At 36.4% G+C, this 17,893-nt stretch overlaps 2 protein-coding genes across 8 annotated transcripts in view; both read left to right on the top strand.

Moving 5' to 3' along the window:
• LOC111863692 (RNA exonuclease 5) overlaps positions 1-5,499 on the top strand; it is a 28,056-nt gene extending 22,557 nt beyond the window's left edge. For 3 of the 6 annotated variants that reach the window (XM_023850224.2, XM_033751161.1, XM_023850225.2), the window contains exons 11-12: positions 2,968-3,102; positions 4,710-5,499. In XM_023850224.2, the coding sequence (XP_023705992.1) occupies positions 2,968-3,102; positions 4,710-5,086 (512 nt within the window). In that variant the 3' untranslated portion in view covers positions 5,087-5,499. Of the gene's footprint in view, positions 1-1,743; positions 1,845-2,967; positions 3,103-3,591 lie in introns of those variants that run through there. The other 3 variants (XM_023850227.2, XM_023850226.2, XM_023850228.2) reach the window with 3 other exon arrangements.
• Positions 5,500-8,164: 2,665 nt separating this feature from the next.
• The window catches only part of LOC111863695 (myosin-6), a 48,852-nt gene continuing 39,123 nt past the window's right edge, over positions 8,165-17,893 (top strand). Inside the window, exons 1-3 of one of the 2 annotated variants that reach the window (XM_023850237.2) lie at positions 8,165-8,224; positions 8,532-8,676; positions 15,736-15,938. In XM_023850237.2, the coding sequence (XP_023706005.1) occupies positions 8,200-8,224; positions 8,532-8,676; positions 15,736-15,938 (373 nt within the window). In that variant the 5' untranslated portion in view covers positions 8,165-8,199. The other variant, XM_023850236.2, reaches the window with a different exon arrangement.

Raw genomic sequence — 17,893 nt, 5'->3', positions numbered from 1 at the left:
TTTAACTCGGTTTTTGGTAGATTTTTATGTGACTAACATAAGGCTACTGTGGAAGTGCCCATTTCGGTTACAACGACATTCGTTTATAACGACACTATTTTTAGGTCCCTTTGATGATGTTATACCCAAGTTCTACTGTATTTATAAATTACAATTAGTATGTTTAAAAAGATTTTGTTAATTTTTTTTTAAACCAAATTGGTTCATGTCCTTTTATTTCTTCTCTTTGAAGGAAGTCAAGCGTCTACTGTCCTGTGGTTCTGTTGTCTGGAGAATAGGATTCTTTAGTGTTGTCCTGTTGATGTTCAAGGCATGCAATGTTGTTATACTAATTGTATTGAATTGAATTGAATTGAATTTATTTACATTCTATAAATCCTAAGTAGGTTAGTACCTTTGGATACAGAACAAGTCAAAAGGTTACATACATAAGTACAGGCAATTTTAGCTTAAAAATTAATATAACTTAATTTTACATCATTCTCTATTTACATTGAAGTATTCATCTAAAGAGTAGAAGGAATGAGCATGTAGATAATTCTTTAACTCTGATTTAAACTTTTTAGTATCATTGCCCAAGTTTTTAATACTTTGTGGCAGATTGTTGAACACTTTTATGCCAGTAAAGTAGACTCCTTTTTGATATACTGATAAAGTTGATGAGGGTAGGTGGAAGTTATATTTTTGTCTAGTATTCATGTTATAGACATCAGAATTTAATTTGAATTTATCTTTGTTGTAAACAACAAATAAGAGAAGCGATAATATGTATTGCGATTGAAGAGGTAGAATTTTTAATTTCTTAAATAATTCTCTACATGAATCTCTACTTCTACATCCTGTAATGATTCTAATTATATTCTTTTGTATTTTAAAAATTATTACACTATGTGAAGAGTTCCCCCAAAATATTAATCCATAGTTCATAATAGAATGAAAGTAGGCATGGTAAACCATCTTCAATGTTTCCTGTGACATAAAAGGCTTAATTGATCTCATCGCATAGCAAGCTGCATTTAATTTAGGTATAATTTGTTCAATATGTATTTTCCAAGACAGTGTACTGTCTACATGTATTCCAAGGAATTTTGTATCAAGTACTTTACAGATTAATTTGTTGGCATAACTGATGTCCAGATCAATTTGGTGGTTGTTTTTAGTTGTGAATGATATGTAATGGGTTTTATCAAAATTTAATGAGAGTAAATTGGCTTCGAACCATCTGTTTAAGGCTTCAAATACAATATTTCTGTCATTTTTAAAGTTTTCAAATTTAGAGTTCTTAAATATTATACTAGTGTCATCTGCATATAGAATTGGTTTAGATTTATTGTTGATGGTTTTAGATAGATCATTTATGTAGAGAAGAAAAAGTAAGAGACCTAAAATTGATCCTTGTGGAACACCGTGCTTTATAATTCCCCAGTTTGAAAATGCATTATGCATTGATATCCTTCTGAGGATGGTCTATGAGACCGAAACATGTCAAGGATGAAACATTAAAAAGGAGAAAATCTATCAGTCACACTGGATGAAATTAACCTTTTATAATACATTAATTCTTTATTCTTTTGATCCATCTACATCAACCCTTCTACCTTAATCATCCAGAAATAGAGATTTTAGATCTCCCATTACTACTGTGTTGAGAGCTTTATTTAAATTCAGTTGTAACAGTATGTTTGTCCTGGAATAGGAGAATTTCAGTCTCTAATTTCCACAGGGTCATTGGTTATGTTTCAGCTCACGGTGACAGTACTGAAAAATGCAATGCTTTGCCAGCTGGAATGTGTGCATGTAATGTCACAATAATGCCATGCAGAATCATTGAAGGTTAAAATAAGGTATAGAGTAATATGTTTTTGACAAATATATCATCCTCAGACCACTCTATTGTATATAAAACACTGAATGTCAGCTGCTTAACTAGAAAAGAATGCCATTAACAAACAGAGGTATTTTTTAAAATGATGATCCATTGGTTTACTGTATGTTCAAAAGTCACATGTATGCTATTTTACCTTAAAGTAAAATGATCACAAAATGCTAGAAATAGATGTATTGTACATAAAATCTTCTTTATCTAGCAGCCATGTCAGTTGAGTAAATATTACTGACATTTCAAGGACCATCTCTGTCCCTACCTAATATTGGTAATTTTTAACAAATTGGCATGACTGATAGCCTGAGAAGATTTTATCAAGTTGAACCGCTGTGAAAGCTTCAGATATATCAGATGTATTGTAGTCTCATGTTTCATGCTGTGACTTTAAGGTGCTAACAGGTGCTTTGCTTATGGGTATAATCACTGTTTGTCAATATGTTATACATATTGTAACTAGCATTGGAGTTTATTTTAATTTACTGACATTTATGTGTGTTCGTAGGTTTTAGAATTGAGATGATTTTTTTGTTTTTAATTTATTTTCACTGGATTGTATAAGTTCTGGCTCTTCATGACATGTGTTTTTATACAGAGAGCTGATGTTGCATGTGCAGAATCAGTATTGGCTACAATTTGTGTAACTTACATTAATTACATCCAGGAACAATGCCATCTTAACATTACAACATAACACATGGAGCTGAAAGATATAAATTTTTAATGTTATGTAATGTTATTAATTTGAGATGAAATATCACACATGTTGTTTATCAGTGACAGTGAATTGGTGGTTCGTCATTAAGAGAACACTATTTTCATCAATGTCGTATGTTTATAGTTGGCATGAAGATGACAGCTTCCTTGTCAAGCAGGTTGCATTATAACTTATATTAAAGAGTTCATGTATATGGATGTAAAGAATAAAAAACTGAATATAGAGTGCACAACAGTGTGCTACAGTAAGGTTTAGAACAGTACATGCCATGTTATTAATCAATATCTTTTGTATCTGATAACTTTCTTGGACTAGTAGTGGATTTTAATCAAATTATGTTAGTTTTCGCTCATGTTGTGTTTGTCAGATGTAGAATATGGGGATGCCATCCTTGCTGGTCGCAGAGTAGCATTGGGAGTACAGAGGCAGGTACAGCCAACATCAACGCAACAAGAGGTTGCCACTAGCCTATTTAGTCATGTCACCAAACTGGATAAGTCAGGTATGTGTTTATTCCTATGCATTAACTGTTTTGATGTCATGACAGACACAATTGTGTATATTCTTTTACATTTTGCCATCTGCTGGTAGCACACAAACTTCAGTAGGATTTTTGTACTGTGACCAACTTTTACTCTAGCTGGTTTGAACAATTTTGCCATGTTCATTCCTCTACATTTTAATTTGTGAATGCAAGCTGTAAATGGAAAGAAGGTTGTTATTCACACAGTGGAAGTTATGTGTAACACATCAACAGCAGTAAGAGAATGCGTCTAAGCGACATGCACAAATTTGCTGAACATAAGGATGACATGTTATTGACAGAAACATGGACATGTGTAGCTGTAAAGGCACATTATAGGCTGACTAATGTGAATTACTGCAGGGCATGAAATTTCCTAAATAAAGACACAACACTTGCAGTAGTATATAGTTAATGTTGTTTCTTCTGTTAGGTAGTTGCACTATGTGGATATTGGTAATATTTCAGCCCCAAAGATGGGCGCAGCATTCTTTTGGCTGTTTGTTCTTTGTGGATATGGGCAGTCATGCTGGTGTTCTGGAGGCAGCATATATGTCCAAACCATCCTCACCATGCATATACCCAAGAGAAGAATCAACATTGACAGTAACTGCCTTGAAAGCCTAAAATCAAACATGAATAAAGAGTGTTAATAATTATTGTGGTTACCATATATTCTTGTTGTATAATATAAATACTCTGCTGTATCCAGATATGGTATGTAAAGTGGTTTGATATTTTATCATAGACTCTATCTTAATATTTTGTGAATTTCAGTTCACAATAGTATATCATTTGGCTGAATATGTACAGAATATTAATGTTGTCAGAGAGTCTCTGAAGATGGATCCTATAAGGTACTGAAACTTTTTTTGCCTGTCAGTATTATATCATTGACTATAGTTAAACAAAAGCTTTTTGGAAGTCTGGCTGTCTAAATGAAGAAGAGGTATTCTTGAAAAGCTAATGGTTGCCCATTTCATCATTACCGTGTTCACAAGAGCCCACCGTTGGTCCCTATCCTGACCCAGATGGATCCAGTTCACTTCTGTCAGTGGCCTCGTCTTCTCAACGGTCTCTTCCCTTCAAGTTTTCCTACCAAAATTTTGTATGCATTTCTCTTCTTTCCCATGTGCTCCATGCCCAATCAATTTTATCCTCCATGATTTGGTCATCCTAATAATATTTAACAACCCATATAAACTATGAAGCTCCTCCTTATGGAATTTCCTCCACTCTTTGTTACTTTGTCTTTCTTGGTTCCAAGTGTTTTCCTTGCCATCCTTTTCACAAACACTTTTTGGAAGATGTTCATTATAATTTAACAATAAATAACAGAAGTAAAACATATTTACTGATGTATTTTGGTAACTTATTGTGCCATGTTGAGGGAGAAATGTCACATTGTCAAGAATACAAGTAAGAAACTATTTCATATTACACAGTTTTTCCAGTTTTTCATTCTAATATAAATTTTAATTTTTGTCATTGAATGTGGTATTAGAATGAAGCTAGTGACATACTTTAGTAATGGAAGGTTTGCTATGAGTTGTTATACTCTGAGACACTTCCTGTTTTGATTTCAGCTGCTATTGTGGGCTGCAAGGAAGTGATTGACAAGTATTCAGACTACATGTCTGAGACGATGTTCAGCATTAGTGAGAACACTGAGAGTAGTAACAAGCACGTGCAGTGTATAGTAACTCCAGATGAGTTGGTGGTGTCACAGACTTGCAACATAGCACGAGAACACTCTTTTACACTAGCTCATGTTCAGGTGGAGAAAGCTAAGAGTGATGACAAAACTGAGGTTATAGGACAAGTAAACAGTTGGTGTAAATTGGTATGGGAACATATGGCATACAAAGGTCTATGTGTGATATTATTTAGTGGCCAAAAGGGTGGTGCAAATGGTGCATGCTTCATTGCGGTCAAGAGACCACCTCTGCCAAGTCAGGCATAGACTTCAACAGCTGTGCACCTCTGATGTGGAGCCATATTGCATTCACCATCTTCTGTATGTGTTCCTTTTCTCTGGATTATTCTTTAAATTGAATTATGCATAAATCCTTTCATCTAGGCACAATGCCATGAAAGAAAGTGAATGACATTGTTTTGACATTTACTGACAGCCTCAAAATTGACACTTTCAGAATAATTAAACATTTATACATTTTCTTAATTTTCTTATGTTATTAATTTTATATTTCACAGGTTAATTTCAGGTGTGTCATACACCTAAATCATAAATATAATAAATTTATAATAAAATAGCAATGTGTTATAACATTGTGTTATAGATGTGTGATAAAAATGTACAAAGTAGACATGGCTGTACATATTAAAGAAATTTATTAAATATTGTTTTCTGAAAAAAAAATGGGGATATATTCATGAATCGCCTTGGTATAAGTAGCCAGAAAGGCAGAGTGTAGTTATTTGTGTGTGTTTCTGCAGAACCTTGAGTCCACAGACAAAATGTGACGAATGATAGCATGAAAGGTCAGTATGAGTTCAAGATAGAATAAATAAGGATGAGCCCTATCATTTGCACCCAAATGAGAGGATGAAGACAGAATCCAGTCTCCAAAACATTATATGTTTTAAATAGAAACAAGACGATGGATAATGTCCAGAAACACAAAGACTATATGAATAAAACCAATTGTAATTTAAGTAGTTCCAAGTACATCTATAATAGTTTCTGGACAGATGCTAATACAGCAGTTGTGGCAGATAGAGTGGAGTTTGCTTCTCATACATGCTGGCAGTTACAATGCCATCCTTGGTAAAGATCTGAATGTGCATTGCACCTGTGACCACATCATATTAAAAGTGATGGCAGAGGAAATTTGCAGTAACTGTGAAGGATCAGTAGCAAGCTCCTTGATGCGATCATTGATTCACACTTTCTGTGAAAGATTACCACAGATTACAAAATCTCGTTTTTCCTGTATGATAACCAAAGTGGTTACTAATGCCGCACTTTGACAATGAAGTAATTTGTGATTTTAACCTCAACTGGCTGACATATTTGTAACCCATTTTCTATTCACTTGGATGATTTATGTTACCCAGTGCCTTCAGTTGGGTTAAGTGATTTCAAATTGTTCTCACCCACTCTTCCCTTCCAAACGTCACTGCAGTTGTGCCACCACAGCAGCATCTAGAAGCATAGAAGGGAGGTTGTGAGTGACCAGAAATTTTACCTTCACTCGGCTCTTACCACAAGTGAGAGGTTCTTTTACATGCTATAACTGTATGGCATGGGATCCCCCACTTTACCTCTCCTCCAAAGGAATTTGTGCTGTAGATTTTTCTCACCCTAAAAATCCATCAGCCTCAGCTAGATTTGAACCCACAAAACTTGGGCCCAATGGTGAGCACATTACTTCTAGACCACTGAGGCAGACAACTGATAACCAAAATAAATGACAGTCCTTAATGTGAAAATTGCCACTCTTGCTGAGACTAACAAAGTTCCATTAGCATCACTTGAAAGGGAAGATGAAAGAAGATATGTTCAAGTGACAGGACATTGTATACCACTTTATTGTTGCTGAGAACGCTACAATCAACAAGAAGAGGTAGGAAAAGGTGCTTGTCTGTCTGCAGGAGGCAATTCACCTGAAACATTTTGGAAATATAAGTTGCCAAAAAGTGGGTTCTCCTGCATGACAATGCCCCATCTTGCCAATTGTTACTTGTGCAACAGTACCTTGCCAAGCATGTTACAATGACATTTCTAGACAGTGCAGTGAGAAGCTTCCAGGTAGGCCTGATTTTATGTAGAAACATCAGACTACTCCATTATTACATAATCTCACTCTACTGTGGTGCTTTCCCATCCACACTGCTCTCCTGATCTTGCAGTATGATTCGTACTTTTTTCTGGCAGCCTCATATGGATAATTGACAACTTATTTCAAGCAAATAGCGGCTCTGGTCTAGAAGACAAAAATTAACGGCCTTGGGGATTCATTGCGCTGACCCCACAACACCATCTATCCACTAAAGTTGGCACTAACTTCACCAACAAGCGACAGTCGCTCGGTCGGTATAGTGCACTTGCGGACTAGAACCATGTAGTTAGTTTCTGTTGATGAAGGACTGGTTGAAGGGCTTTCATTTCAAGGATGCCCGAAGGTGGTTCTAAGGTATTGTATTCCAGGTATTGCCAAACGCATTAATAACGTTAATTCTATTTTGGGTTTTTACACATATGACTGAGCAATGATGCAATATTTCTGAGGTACAGGATATTTCCAGAATTAACATCAACAGTCAACCACTGTAAAAGTCTAAAATCAGTAATCCCACAAGTGTTCTTTAAATTTAAATTATTGTAAATTGGTGGCAGCATGTCTTCAATGAGATATTGTGCTTCCCCATATACTCGTAAGATGGGTTTCCTTTCTCATTATTGGGAACAATAGTTATGTCTGAAATCAATGGAAATAGGTTCCTCAAAATTTACAGCTCTGGAACCTGCTACCATATTTATCCCCATTTCTAGTGCTTGACCTGAAGTTAGATAGATTTTCTATTCATTGGTGTACTTCTTAACGTTTTTTTTATAAATTAATTTAATCTGGAACATGATTCCCCCAAAGTAAAGATAATTATGAAAGATTTAAAGTTTACACTAGCATTATAAATTGAATGATGGAACCATAAATTGCATACTCATAAGTGCAGACAAATTTGCTTTAGGAAGCATTTACTGTAATGACATAACTATTTAACTTCGTATACACGGTATAAATTTTGTACTAGTGTTCACTTCAAAAGACTGAAGTGCGTTCCATGCATTTTGGCAGTTCAGTGGATGATCTCTGACTTGCGTTGCACATGCACGGAATTCGTGCCCAGTACCACATATTCACGACGATTGATGACACAGGTCTGTAATTTCCTATTTTATTCATAATGTACTTAAAATAAAATACGTTGTGAAAAATCGTGGTAGTGCACATAAATGACAGCTCGTTTGAAAAATTATCATGGTGACAAACGAAAATCAGAAGCGGTCCATGTGTGCTTTCAGTGTTCTAGTGCGGCTGCGCATTGGAAAACATGCAAGACAAAGCGGTTAACGCCGGTTAGTATATTGTAATATTAAGTCGAGAGCCAGCGCACAATGCAGGAAGTAAATAATGACTTAAATGATTTTCAATGCATTGTTTATCAGAAGGAAGGGAGAACACGGAATAATGAAACGTTAGCAAATAACCAGGAGTTTCACCAAACACTGGGAAGTCAGACCGGTGTTCCTGCTGAGTACACCCGAACTTTGCAAGGATCAGAAAAAGAACGCGAGGAACAAAAAATGCTGGAGAATCTGAAATCTAACATTCGGACATGGAGTGTAAAAAGCGCAGAAGAGATGAGGAAATTTATTGTTTCAGCCGAAGAACAGAAGAAACAGATTCAAGACTTTCTCGAAGTGCGGAACTCAAGAAGGAAGAATGTTGCTGAAGCAAAACTTCAGAATGAAGCGATAGGCTTGGAGTTGCAGACTTCACGAAGAAATATACAGGAATTGGAATCTCAGTAAGATTTCGTCATATGTAATCAGTTAGCAGTGCCTTTGTTCGGGCAGGTTATAGGCTGTTGACTTGTTTTATTTCTTCTCTCATCCTCTGGCATGTCCAGTTCATTGGCACCATTCTCTCTTCAATTTATAGTTATTGCATATTTATTTTCATGTACTCCCGAGTAAAGTCTCGTAACGGTAAGCCATATGATGTACAGTAGCATGATAGGTATATGAAATGAAGTCTTAAAACATCGTTATAAATGTTATATTTTAGCGTCCTGTTGCACTGATTTAAGTTCATGATTTGTTTATTCCGTCTTGCAGTGCATACACTTATCTATCTTTTTTAGCGTCCTGTTGCACAAGGCATACAATGTACTAGTTTGACGTGAATTGAGTAGCACCTGAAGATGGCATTCTTATGCCGAAACATGTAGTGAAAGTGAGAGAAGAAGATAGATAAGTGTATGCACTGCAAGACGGAATAAACAAATCATGAACTTAAAACATCGTGTTGTGAGTACGTGAACGAAGTTTTTTTTTTTTTCAACTCTGTATTATGCGTTCTTAGTAAAGTTAGGACCACTCCATAGCTCAAGCGGTTAGTCGCTGGCTTCCCACCTCGGCGGCCCCGGTTCGATCCTGCGTCTGTTCAAGTGGGATTTGTGGTGGACAAAGTGGCGCCGGGGCAGGTTTTCTCCGAGTACTTCGGTTTCCCCTGCCGATCTTCATTCCACCAATTGCTCCACAGTCACCCTCACCTATCATCTGGGGCTGGTACAATAGGCCAGAAGTGGCCGCAGTACAAGGGACTACTCCCACCCCACTAACAATAAAAAAATAGTTAAGTTAGGGACCAAAGCAGTGCTTCCAGGCACGATATTACTTTTAACAGTGTTTCGTAAAATATTCGCCTGATCGAAAAATATATGCAAACCAAATCTGTGATGTAAATATTTCATAACTGCGCTCCATGATATGAACGCCACTTATATCCAGGCCGATTCTCTAAAGGAAAACAATTCTCTAGAGTGAGTCATACCGTTTCTCTCTCGTACTCCTACCGTAGCAAGAAATGGTAAAGGATTCCCCCGATTTTAATGCCATAAAGCACCATGATTCAATTTTTTTTTAAATTACGCGATTGGAGCGTGGCGGTGCACGTACTTTTGTTACGGGAGCAACATTGACGCTGATTAGTTAAAATTTATTCGATGTTTGATCTCTTACAAGCGCACAGTTTTGTGTAAAATAGTAAACAAAGATGGCGACGAAGCGAAATCTTTTTATACAATCTTTTGAATCACCGGAGCAAAGTACACATGGCGCGATTTTGGGTAGATATAAAGGAAAACATTTGCTGGATATTTTCTGCAGCTATTTTTATGTGTAATTGAAAAGTCCTAAGAGGACCAGGGCACAGATTGTTGAGGTTATGTTTCCAAGAGATATGATTAATTATAATTAATAATTATAATTGTAATTAATAATTATTGATCTACCCGGACCTCTCTGTATGTGAAATCGGATTTTCCGAAATGGTAGTGTTGTAATCCAGGAATCTTCACCACTTCAAATCGATATAGGCCTATGTATTGGGCATTCAAAGTATGCAATTTTTCATGCTTCTTGGTTACTTAATTATATGACAGTAGAAATACAGAAACAGCTTTCTCTTTACTTTCAGAGATTTTTTAATTACATCCTTTGTCTGTGTTAGTATAATTTTTTAACAGACATTTCTACATTGTTATGAATGAAGCTCAATAGAAACGTAGAATTTAAGCCACAACCATTTTGTTCCCGTTATCTTGTAGGTCCCTATTTATAGTCATACTTATTGCTTTTAATGGTAAGATAACCATTAATTAATTAGCCATTAAACCAATCTATAGACATGCCAGATGAATTTAAACTTTGAAACTACACACAGTTTCAAACACAATAGGACTAGTTTCTTGAAAGGAGCTGTAATTGTTTTGCTTAAATTCATTTATTTACCTACAGTACATTCTTAAACTGTATTTCATAGATTTCTTCTTCCAAGAATAACAATGGAGTACACAAGGCATTTCTTTCCTTGACCCATGCATTATGTCAAATAGCGACCGCATCATAAAGTAAACCATGAAAAGAGCAGGATATCTGATTTTTCTCTACTGTTTTTAATTGAAATTAATTAACTTAACAGCATCACTAAAAATAAGTTCTCTGTATAAATGTTAATAACAGTTTTCTAGTACAGAGCAATAAGAATTTTTCTAGAACTAGTTTGAAATATACTTCTTACACACTTCTTCTATGCACAATAGATCACTGTAGGTTGTGGTGCAAGTGCCAAGAAGGTCCACCCCTTATACATTTATGTACTTTGCAGAATTTCATATTATTAAAATTGAGAAATTTTAAGTTTTCAGGAAGATTTTAATTGGTTTTGAGGGTATTATCACAGGAAGGTTTCCAATAAAAAAAGACAATCCCCTGAAATACAAAGTAAACTCTTTTGATAATGAGCCTTCATTGTAGTTTTGTGCATGCCTCTATGACTTAAAAATCGTGAGAATGAACATGTTCGCAGTATAGGACAAGGCAAAGCCAGATATAGAAAATATGAGAGGTTTAAACTTGCTGGTGGTCCAGCTTATGACTATTCAAGTGACTAAGCTGCCATTGTAGCATAAGATATGTAAGATAAACATGATCTGCTTTGCAAAACCTGTACTGACAGAGGACTTGTATATAGTGCAAAAGGAAGAATTTTCAATAACATGCTATATGTGCGATACATGAACTTAACAAAAGGCCAAGCGTATTCAAAGAGACAAACCTGTCTTCTCATCAGAATGGATATTACATAAGGACTGACTACACATGTTCAGTGAAAAAATAATCTCTTGTTGTCTCAGAGGACTTGATGCCAAGACGAACTGATTGGCAATAAACGACCAGTTCTAAAGTAACTTTGACTTTGAGGATCATCCCCTTTGTGAATCATGTAAAATACTCTTACCTCAACAAGATGATTACAGTGGGGTTATATATAAAATTGATCAAAGCCAAGGTATTCAGAACATATATTGCAGTCTATCAGCTATTCAGAACTGAGCAATTATGCGCTAACATTAAACTAACCTTCTATAAAGCACTAATTACATCAGTAATGACTTACACTTGCCCTGCCTGGGAATTTGTGACAGATACCCACCTTTTGAAATTGCAGCATTTGCAAAACAAGGTTCCCTGCGCCACTGGTAAATTTCCATTTCATTTCATTTCATTTCATTTCATTTCATTTATTTCGTGCCCATGGATCATTATACATGATATAAGACATGTCATTCTTGTGTAGTTATAGTATAATAAGTTTCATGATGTTACTATTGGGGGGGGGGCTGCATGTGAAGCATTCAGTGAAACGTGGAATTTGGGTACCAACTCAGCATTTGCTCTGGGACCAAGGAAAACCATGGAAAACCTTGATCGAATTGGCCGGTCACAAGACCTCCCAGATACACTGGTTTCTAGCAGCACCACTCCCACCGCCTCGGCTCCATATCCCATAGTCCCTGCTGTGTTTTCTCCAGCACATGGCGTCCTGTTTCCTGCAAGAAGAGAGTTACGCAGTATACACTCCTAGTGTGTGTTAAGCTAAGCTCAATTGTTCTTACTTTTAAATTATTATATGATCCTAATGTGAACTAAGTCTTGTCCACATAGGAGAGGAACTCATCTATGCTATAAAAGCAATGTTTTAATAGAAATGTTTTCAAAGTAATTTTAAATTTACATAATGCTGGTATCTCTTTAATGTATTGCGGTAGGTGGTTTAGAAGATGAAGACCAAGATTATTGAAATTGTTTTTACACAAGCTTGTATTGCATGGAACAATGTATAAGTCCTCTTTCCTTCTTGTATTATATGAGTGTACATTTGCATTGGTTATGAAGGTATTCGAGTTGGATTTCATGTAAACTAGTGTTTCATATATATAGAGGCATGGTAGAGGTAATACGTGTAGTGATTTGAAATACTGTTTGCAGCTAGTAGTTTTGGTTACCTGCATTATGGCTCTAATGGCTCTCTTTTGTAACTTAAAAATCGACTCTGCGTTTGATGAATGACCCCAAAATATCAATCCATATGATAACAAGGATTGAAAGTATGCATGGTATAGAGTTCGAACAGTCTCGATCCCTAGCACTCTGCTGACTATTCGTAGGGCAAAACATATTTTACATAACTTGTTTGCTAGCTTTTGAGTATGTGTAGACCACTTTAAATTCTTGTCTAGCCATATTCCCAAAAATTTTGTGTATTCCACATTATTGATTTCTTTGCCATAAAATTTTATTGACGGGTATTCTAGGTACATCTTCTGAGTGTGATGGAAGGATATTGCTACCGTTTTCTCTATATTAATAATTAACTTATTCCTTTTGAACCACTCTGTGAGTGTATTTATTGTTTCACTTATTTCGTTTTGGACAACATCGACCATATTCCCTGATATAAAAAGACTGGTATCGTCGGCAAAGAACGTTGGTTTTCCCTGCTGAATACCTGCTTCTAAATGATTGATATATAGCAGAAACAAAACTGGTCCAAGAACAGAACCTTGCGGGACTCCATGACTTACGGGTCTTTGTTGTGATAGCCAGTTAATGCTTTCCTTGGTTTCTCTATCCCTATATGTAATTTCTACTTTTTGTTCTCTTCCTTCCACATATGTTTGAAACCATTTAAGCGCAACCCCTCATATTCCCATTCGTTCCAGCTTCCTTAACAGTATATCGTGATCGACTAGGTCAAAAGCTTTAGATAGATCCAAAAATAATCCTATACCTATTTCCCTCTCATCCCATGAGTTATATACTTTCCATAAAAAATCAGCGATTGCAGTCTTTGTTGTTTTCCCTTCCAAGTTTCATACTGGTCTGTTAGTTAGACATGGCATTCCAAGTTCCTTATACAGGGAGGGTTTTTACTTTGTTGACTGGTTCCATTACTCTCTGCATAACGGTGACTGGGGCACTGCTTGCCATGAGTTTCATATGAATTTTGCTGATGAATCAGCATGCCTGATGGACAATAATGTTCAGAATGAAGTAGTTACAATTCACAGATCACAGGAGGTGTTGAAAATGCTGTCCCTCTACACGTAGATATCTTTCACAATTAATTGTTTCGTTAAAAAACGTAGGTACAACTATCCTTCCTGCACTTAACAGCACACGAGACACCAGCTTTCACTGGATGGAGGACTTCATGGGTTAGGTGTGGATTCTTTGAACTCCAGTAGTGATTATTTTGCATATTTATATATTCCTGCAAATGAAACCATGCTTCATCAGGAAAGAATATCAGTTGCAGATCAATCTCACTTTTTATGATAGATTGTAGAAACCATCTGCAAAAATGAACCCTGCTAGCTGGATCATGTGGCTGCAAGGCATGCGTGGATTACTGTTATTTTATAAGGTCTAAGCTTAAGCGATTGTGTTGCCGTTCTTGCACTAGACTTTGTCATTCCAGCCTCTGGAGCTAGAAGGTTTAAGTGATTTTCTAGGTGTGTGTTCAAGTTTGACCCCTGTATCATCTAACTTCTCTTTAAGAAGCACTCGGCATGTATGTTTTTGTTTCTTGTCCTCCTATCCATTAAGAGTCCCATTGTTCTAAGTTTATTCATGAAATTGTGAGTTGTTTGTCTCCTTGGAACTCTTTCACCACAAAATTTACATAAAAATTTTCACCGACATTTTGTAGCAATCCGTATTTCACAGAGGAGTAAAAAAAGTAAAGCTATCCCTATAACAGGCCGTGAAGGCCCATCCACAGAAGAGTAATACAGAAATACACGTTGCTCTGAAGTATACCACATCATGATGTACCACACTGCTCACTAACTGTAGCTGAGAACAAATGGCTAATGGAGCTGATAACTGCTGCCTCATGCTGACAAACCATAAACAAACTCCCACAAATGAATTGCACTGCTCACTGTGAAACATAATGTCAAGTGGCCTGCAAGTTAATTACTCGCTTTCATTCCAAATGTTATCAGCCATTGGGCATGCTGATTCATTGGCAGAATTTGTATGCTCATTGCAACCAGCGGTGCACCAGTTGTCGTGAAGCACAGAGCCATGAACTGATCAATAAGGTTAAAAATATTCACTGTATTCATGATTACAAAACGAAATTGTGCAGGCAACAAGCAGAGGCCTAAAAAACTCATGAAAATGCAAATGCTCATGACAATGGGAAAGGTGAAGCCCTACACAGAAAATATAAGAGGGTTAAGCTTTGCGGCAGTCAAAAGTACGACCATTCAAGTAACTAGACAGCTGTTGTAGCACGAGCTGCATGAGTTAGGGCATAATCTGCTGTGCAAAGTCTAGACTGACAGAAGTCTTGTGTATATTGTACATACATATATGTTAGAATTACATGTAAAACTGTAAATAATAGGTATCCACAAGGAACTGGCCTCTTGACTACTGACTGACTATATAGAATGAAAAACACGTGAAATTGTAAATATAGATGTCATGCACTACTGATTTTGACTGTGGTAAATGACAGACCCATCCTATTGTCAGAGAGGGTGCCCAACATCGATAAAACTGCAACTGTCTGACAGTAACAAAAAATCCCTAGGTGGGGCTTGGGACCAAGAATGACTTACCAGCCATCTGTCATAACATGACTTTGACTTGACTTGAAGATGGTCAGTCAGAGTTCATAGTCAGCAGTTATTCAGTCTTTGAGTTGCACTGTAGAAGCAATGGTAAACAGAAGAGTTTGATTTGTTTCATTCTGGTCCATCACACTAATAATATCACGAAAAGTTAAACAGTCCTGTCTAGTGTGACTGGTGAAGATTTTTCTTATTTCAATTATTTATTCCCTTACATATTTTGGTCTTCAGAGACCATCATTAGAGGGACAGTATTCTTAAGCAAATAATGTTGTATACATATGGTAAGATAAGCCAAGCTATACATCTCAGAATATAAAGTGTTTTGAAAGTTTAAATAGAGAAATTGAGGTCAGTCACTCATGTGTGTTTCAGATTCGATCAGGTTCAAAATATCTGCAATGAGCTGCAGCAACATTGCAACCCTGTGGCTGTCACACTTGAGAATTGTGTGCAAGCTAAAGAATGCATTGTGCACTACTATGAGCACATCAGGCAACAGGTCAAGGAAGAGGATGAACTCTTTAAGGTGCAGAAAGTCCAGTTAAAGAACACGGAAGAACGTTGGAGACAGCAAGGTTGGTCTCAACGCAATCCATGCAAATACTATATGAGATCTGAGGTTGTCAAAGCTGTGACTGTCTCCTTTGGTGTGACATCATGTAGACCATTACTAATGCTTCAGAGGCACCTGCTTCCTTCATTACTCTTTTACCTTGAAGATGCAGGCAGCAGGTGTTTCCTAAGGTTGGTAAATATATCCCTCATACACTACATAGAGCCAAATTCCACAAGGCAGGAAGCTGAGGCTTGCTTGAGAAGCCAACAGTTGCACAGGTACACAATAAATCCCCAGCATTTTATTGAACCCAAAAGTTTATTACCATTTTCATGAGAGATTTCACTGGTCTCTATCCTGAACCACATGAATCCAGTCCATATCCCCTATCCTATTTCTAGATCTATTTTAATAATATCCACCTACCAAAATTATTATAATAAATATTGTTATTATTTATTTCATCCATAGCTGTAGAGAATTACAATTGGACATGTCAAATATCAACAACCTCACATCAGAAATAACATAACATTCACACAGTGATCCATCACTATAATACAGCAACACATTTCAAAACACATTCTTAACCCAATTTAAGAATAACAGCTACTCCAAAAAAAGACATAAGAATAAATATTTTAAACATATAGACAGATTTATTAACAAGCAGGTTACATCAACAATTAATAATAATAAATACTCCAAAAAAGGCATAAAAATATACAGACAGATTTATCAACAAGCAGTCCATGTCAGCAATTATTAAAAAATTCTTGAAGAGAATAGAAGATGATATATGATATAAACTTCATCCTAAGTGCAACAATTTATTGTAGGTCTTTTGTCTTGCTTTCTTTTACACTACATGTTTCGACCGCAAACGGCCATCATCAGGTGTATACACTTATGTAGTTGTTACACTGCACTTAGTTTAAAATTTAAAACACCGGTCTTCCCGATTGTTCCCTTCGTCGTTGCTAACAGAATCTACTTCGCTGATATTTGTCTGATTCGTACATTATCTTTGTTACCTACACACGTCAATTTTGACTTTCATGAGCTGGCACTTTTAAATCTTCAGTTCCAATTTTAAAAATTCATTTAAAATTTTTTCTAAATTTTAAAATTTTTTCTAAATTTTAAAATTTAGAAAAAATTTTACATTACACAACAAATAATTCTTAAGTTTCTTCTTAGAAACATTAAAATCCATTACATTCTTTAATTCATTTGGAAGGCCATTAAATATTTTGGTTCCCATACTAATCACCCCTCTCTTGCTACACTCAGTATTACAAATTGTACGTACAAATTGTGTTTATGAATAGTGTTGTAGCCATGAACATCAGAATACTGAGTGGTATAAATCTTATTTTTTATTATAAAACATAGGATCCCAAAAATACAAGGTGGTTCAAATATGACTGGGACTGATTTTTTTTAACCAAAATTGCCAAACACTTACTTGCACATGTCAGTCTTCAACGTGCTCCCCTCTGGAGTCAACACATTTTTTCCAACGTTCTGGAAGCATCCTGATGCCCTTTTCAAAAAAGTTTTGCGGTTGGCGGCGTATCCACTCCCGAACATTCTGGATGACGGCATCATTGTCCACAAACCGCATGCCTTGCAAGTCTGATTTGAGCCTTCCGAACAGGTAGAAATCACTTGGTGCCAAATCGGGACTGTACGGCGGATGTGTCAGAAGGTTCCATTTCAATTTCCGGAGGGTTTCCATTGTTGTTTTGGCTGTAGGGGGGGGGCGTTCATTGTCTTGAAGGAAGGCTACCCGCTTTCCACTTCTCTTCCGCTTGGATTGGATCTTTTCCTTCATGTCTGTTTCCGGGAGGTCTGAGTAATAAGCTGCATTGACTGTTCTGGCATCTGTCAGAAAGTCTACATGGATAACCCCCTTCCAGTCCCAGAAGAACGTTGCCATCACTTTTCCTGCTGAACGGCTCCTCCGCGCTC

Source organism: Cryptotermes secundus, unplaced genomic scaffold (assembly GCF_002891405.2).
Source record: "Cryptotermes secundus unplaced genomic scaffold, Csec_1.0 scaffold369, whole genome shotgun sequence".
NCBI lineage: Eukaryota > Metazoa > Arthropoda > Insecta > Blattodea > Kalotermitidae > Cryptotermes > Cryptotermes secundus.
This window is presented reverse-complemented; position numbering and strand designations above follow the sequence as displayed.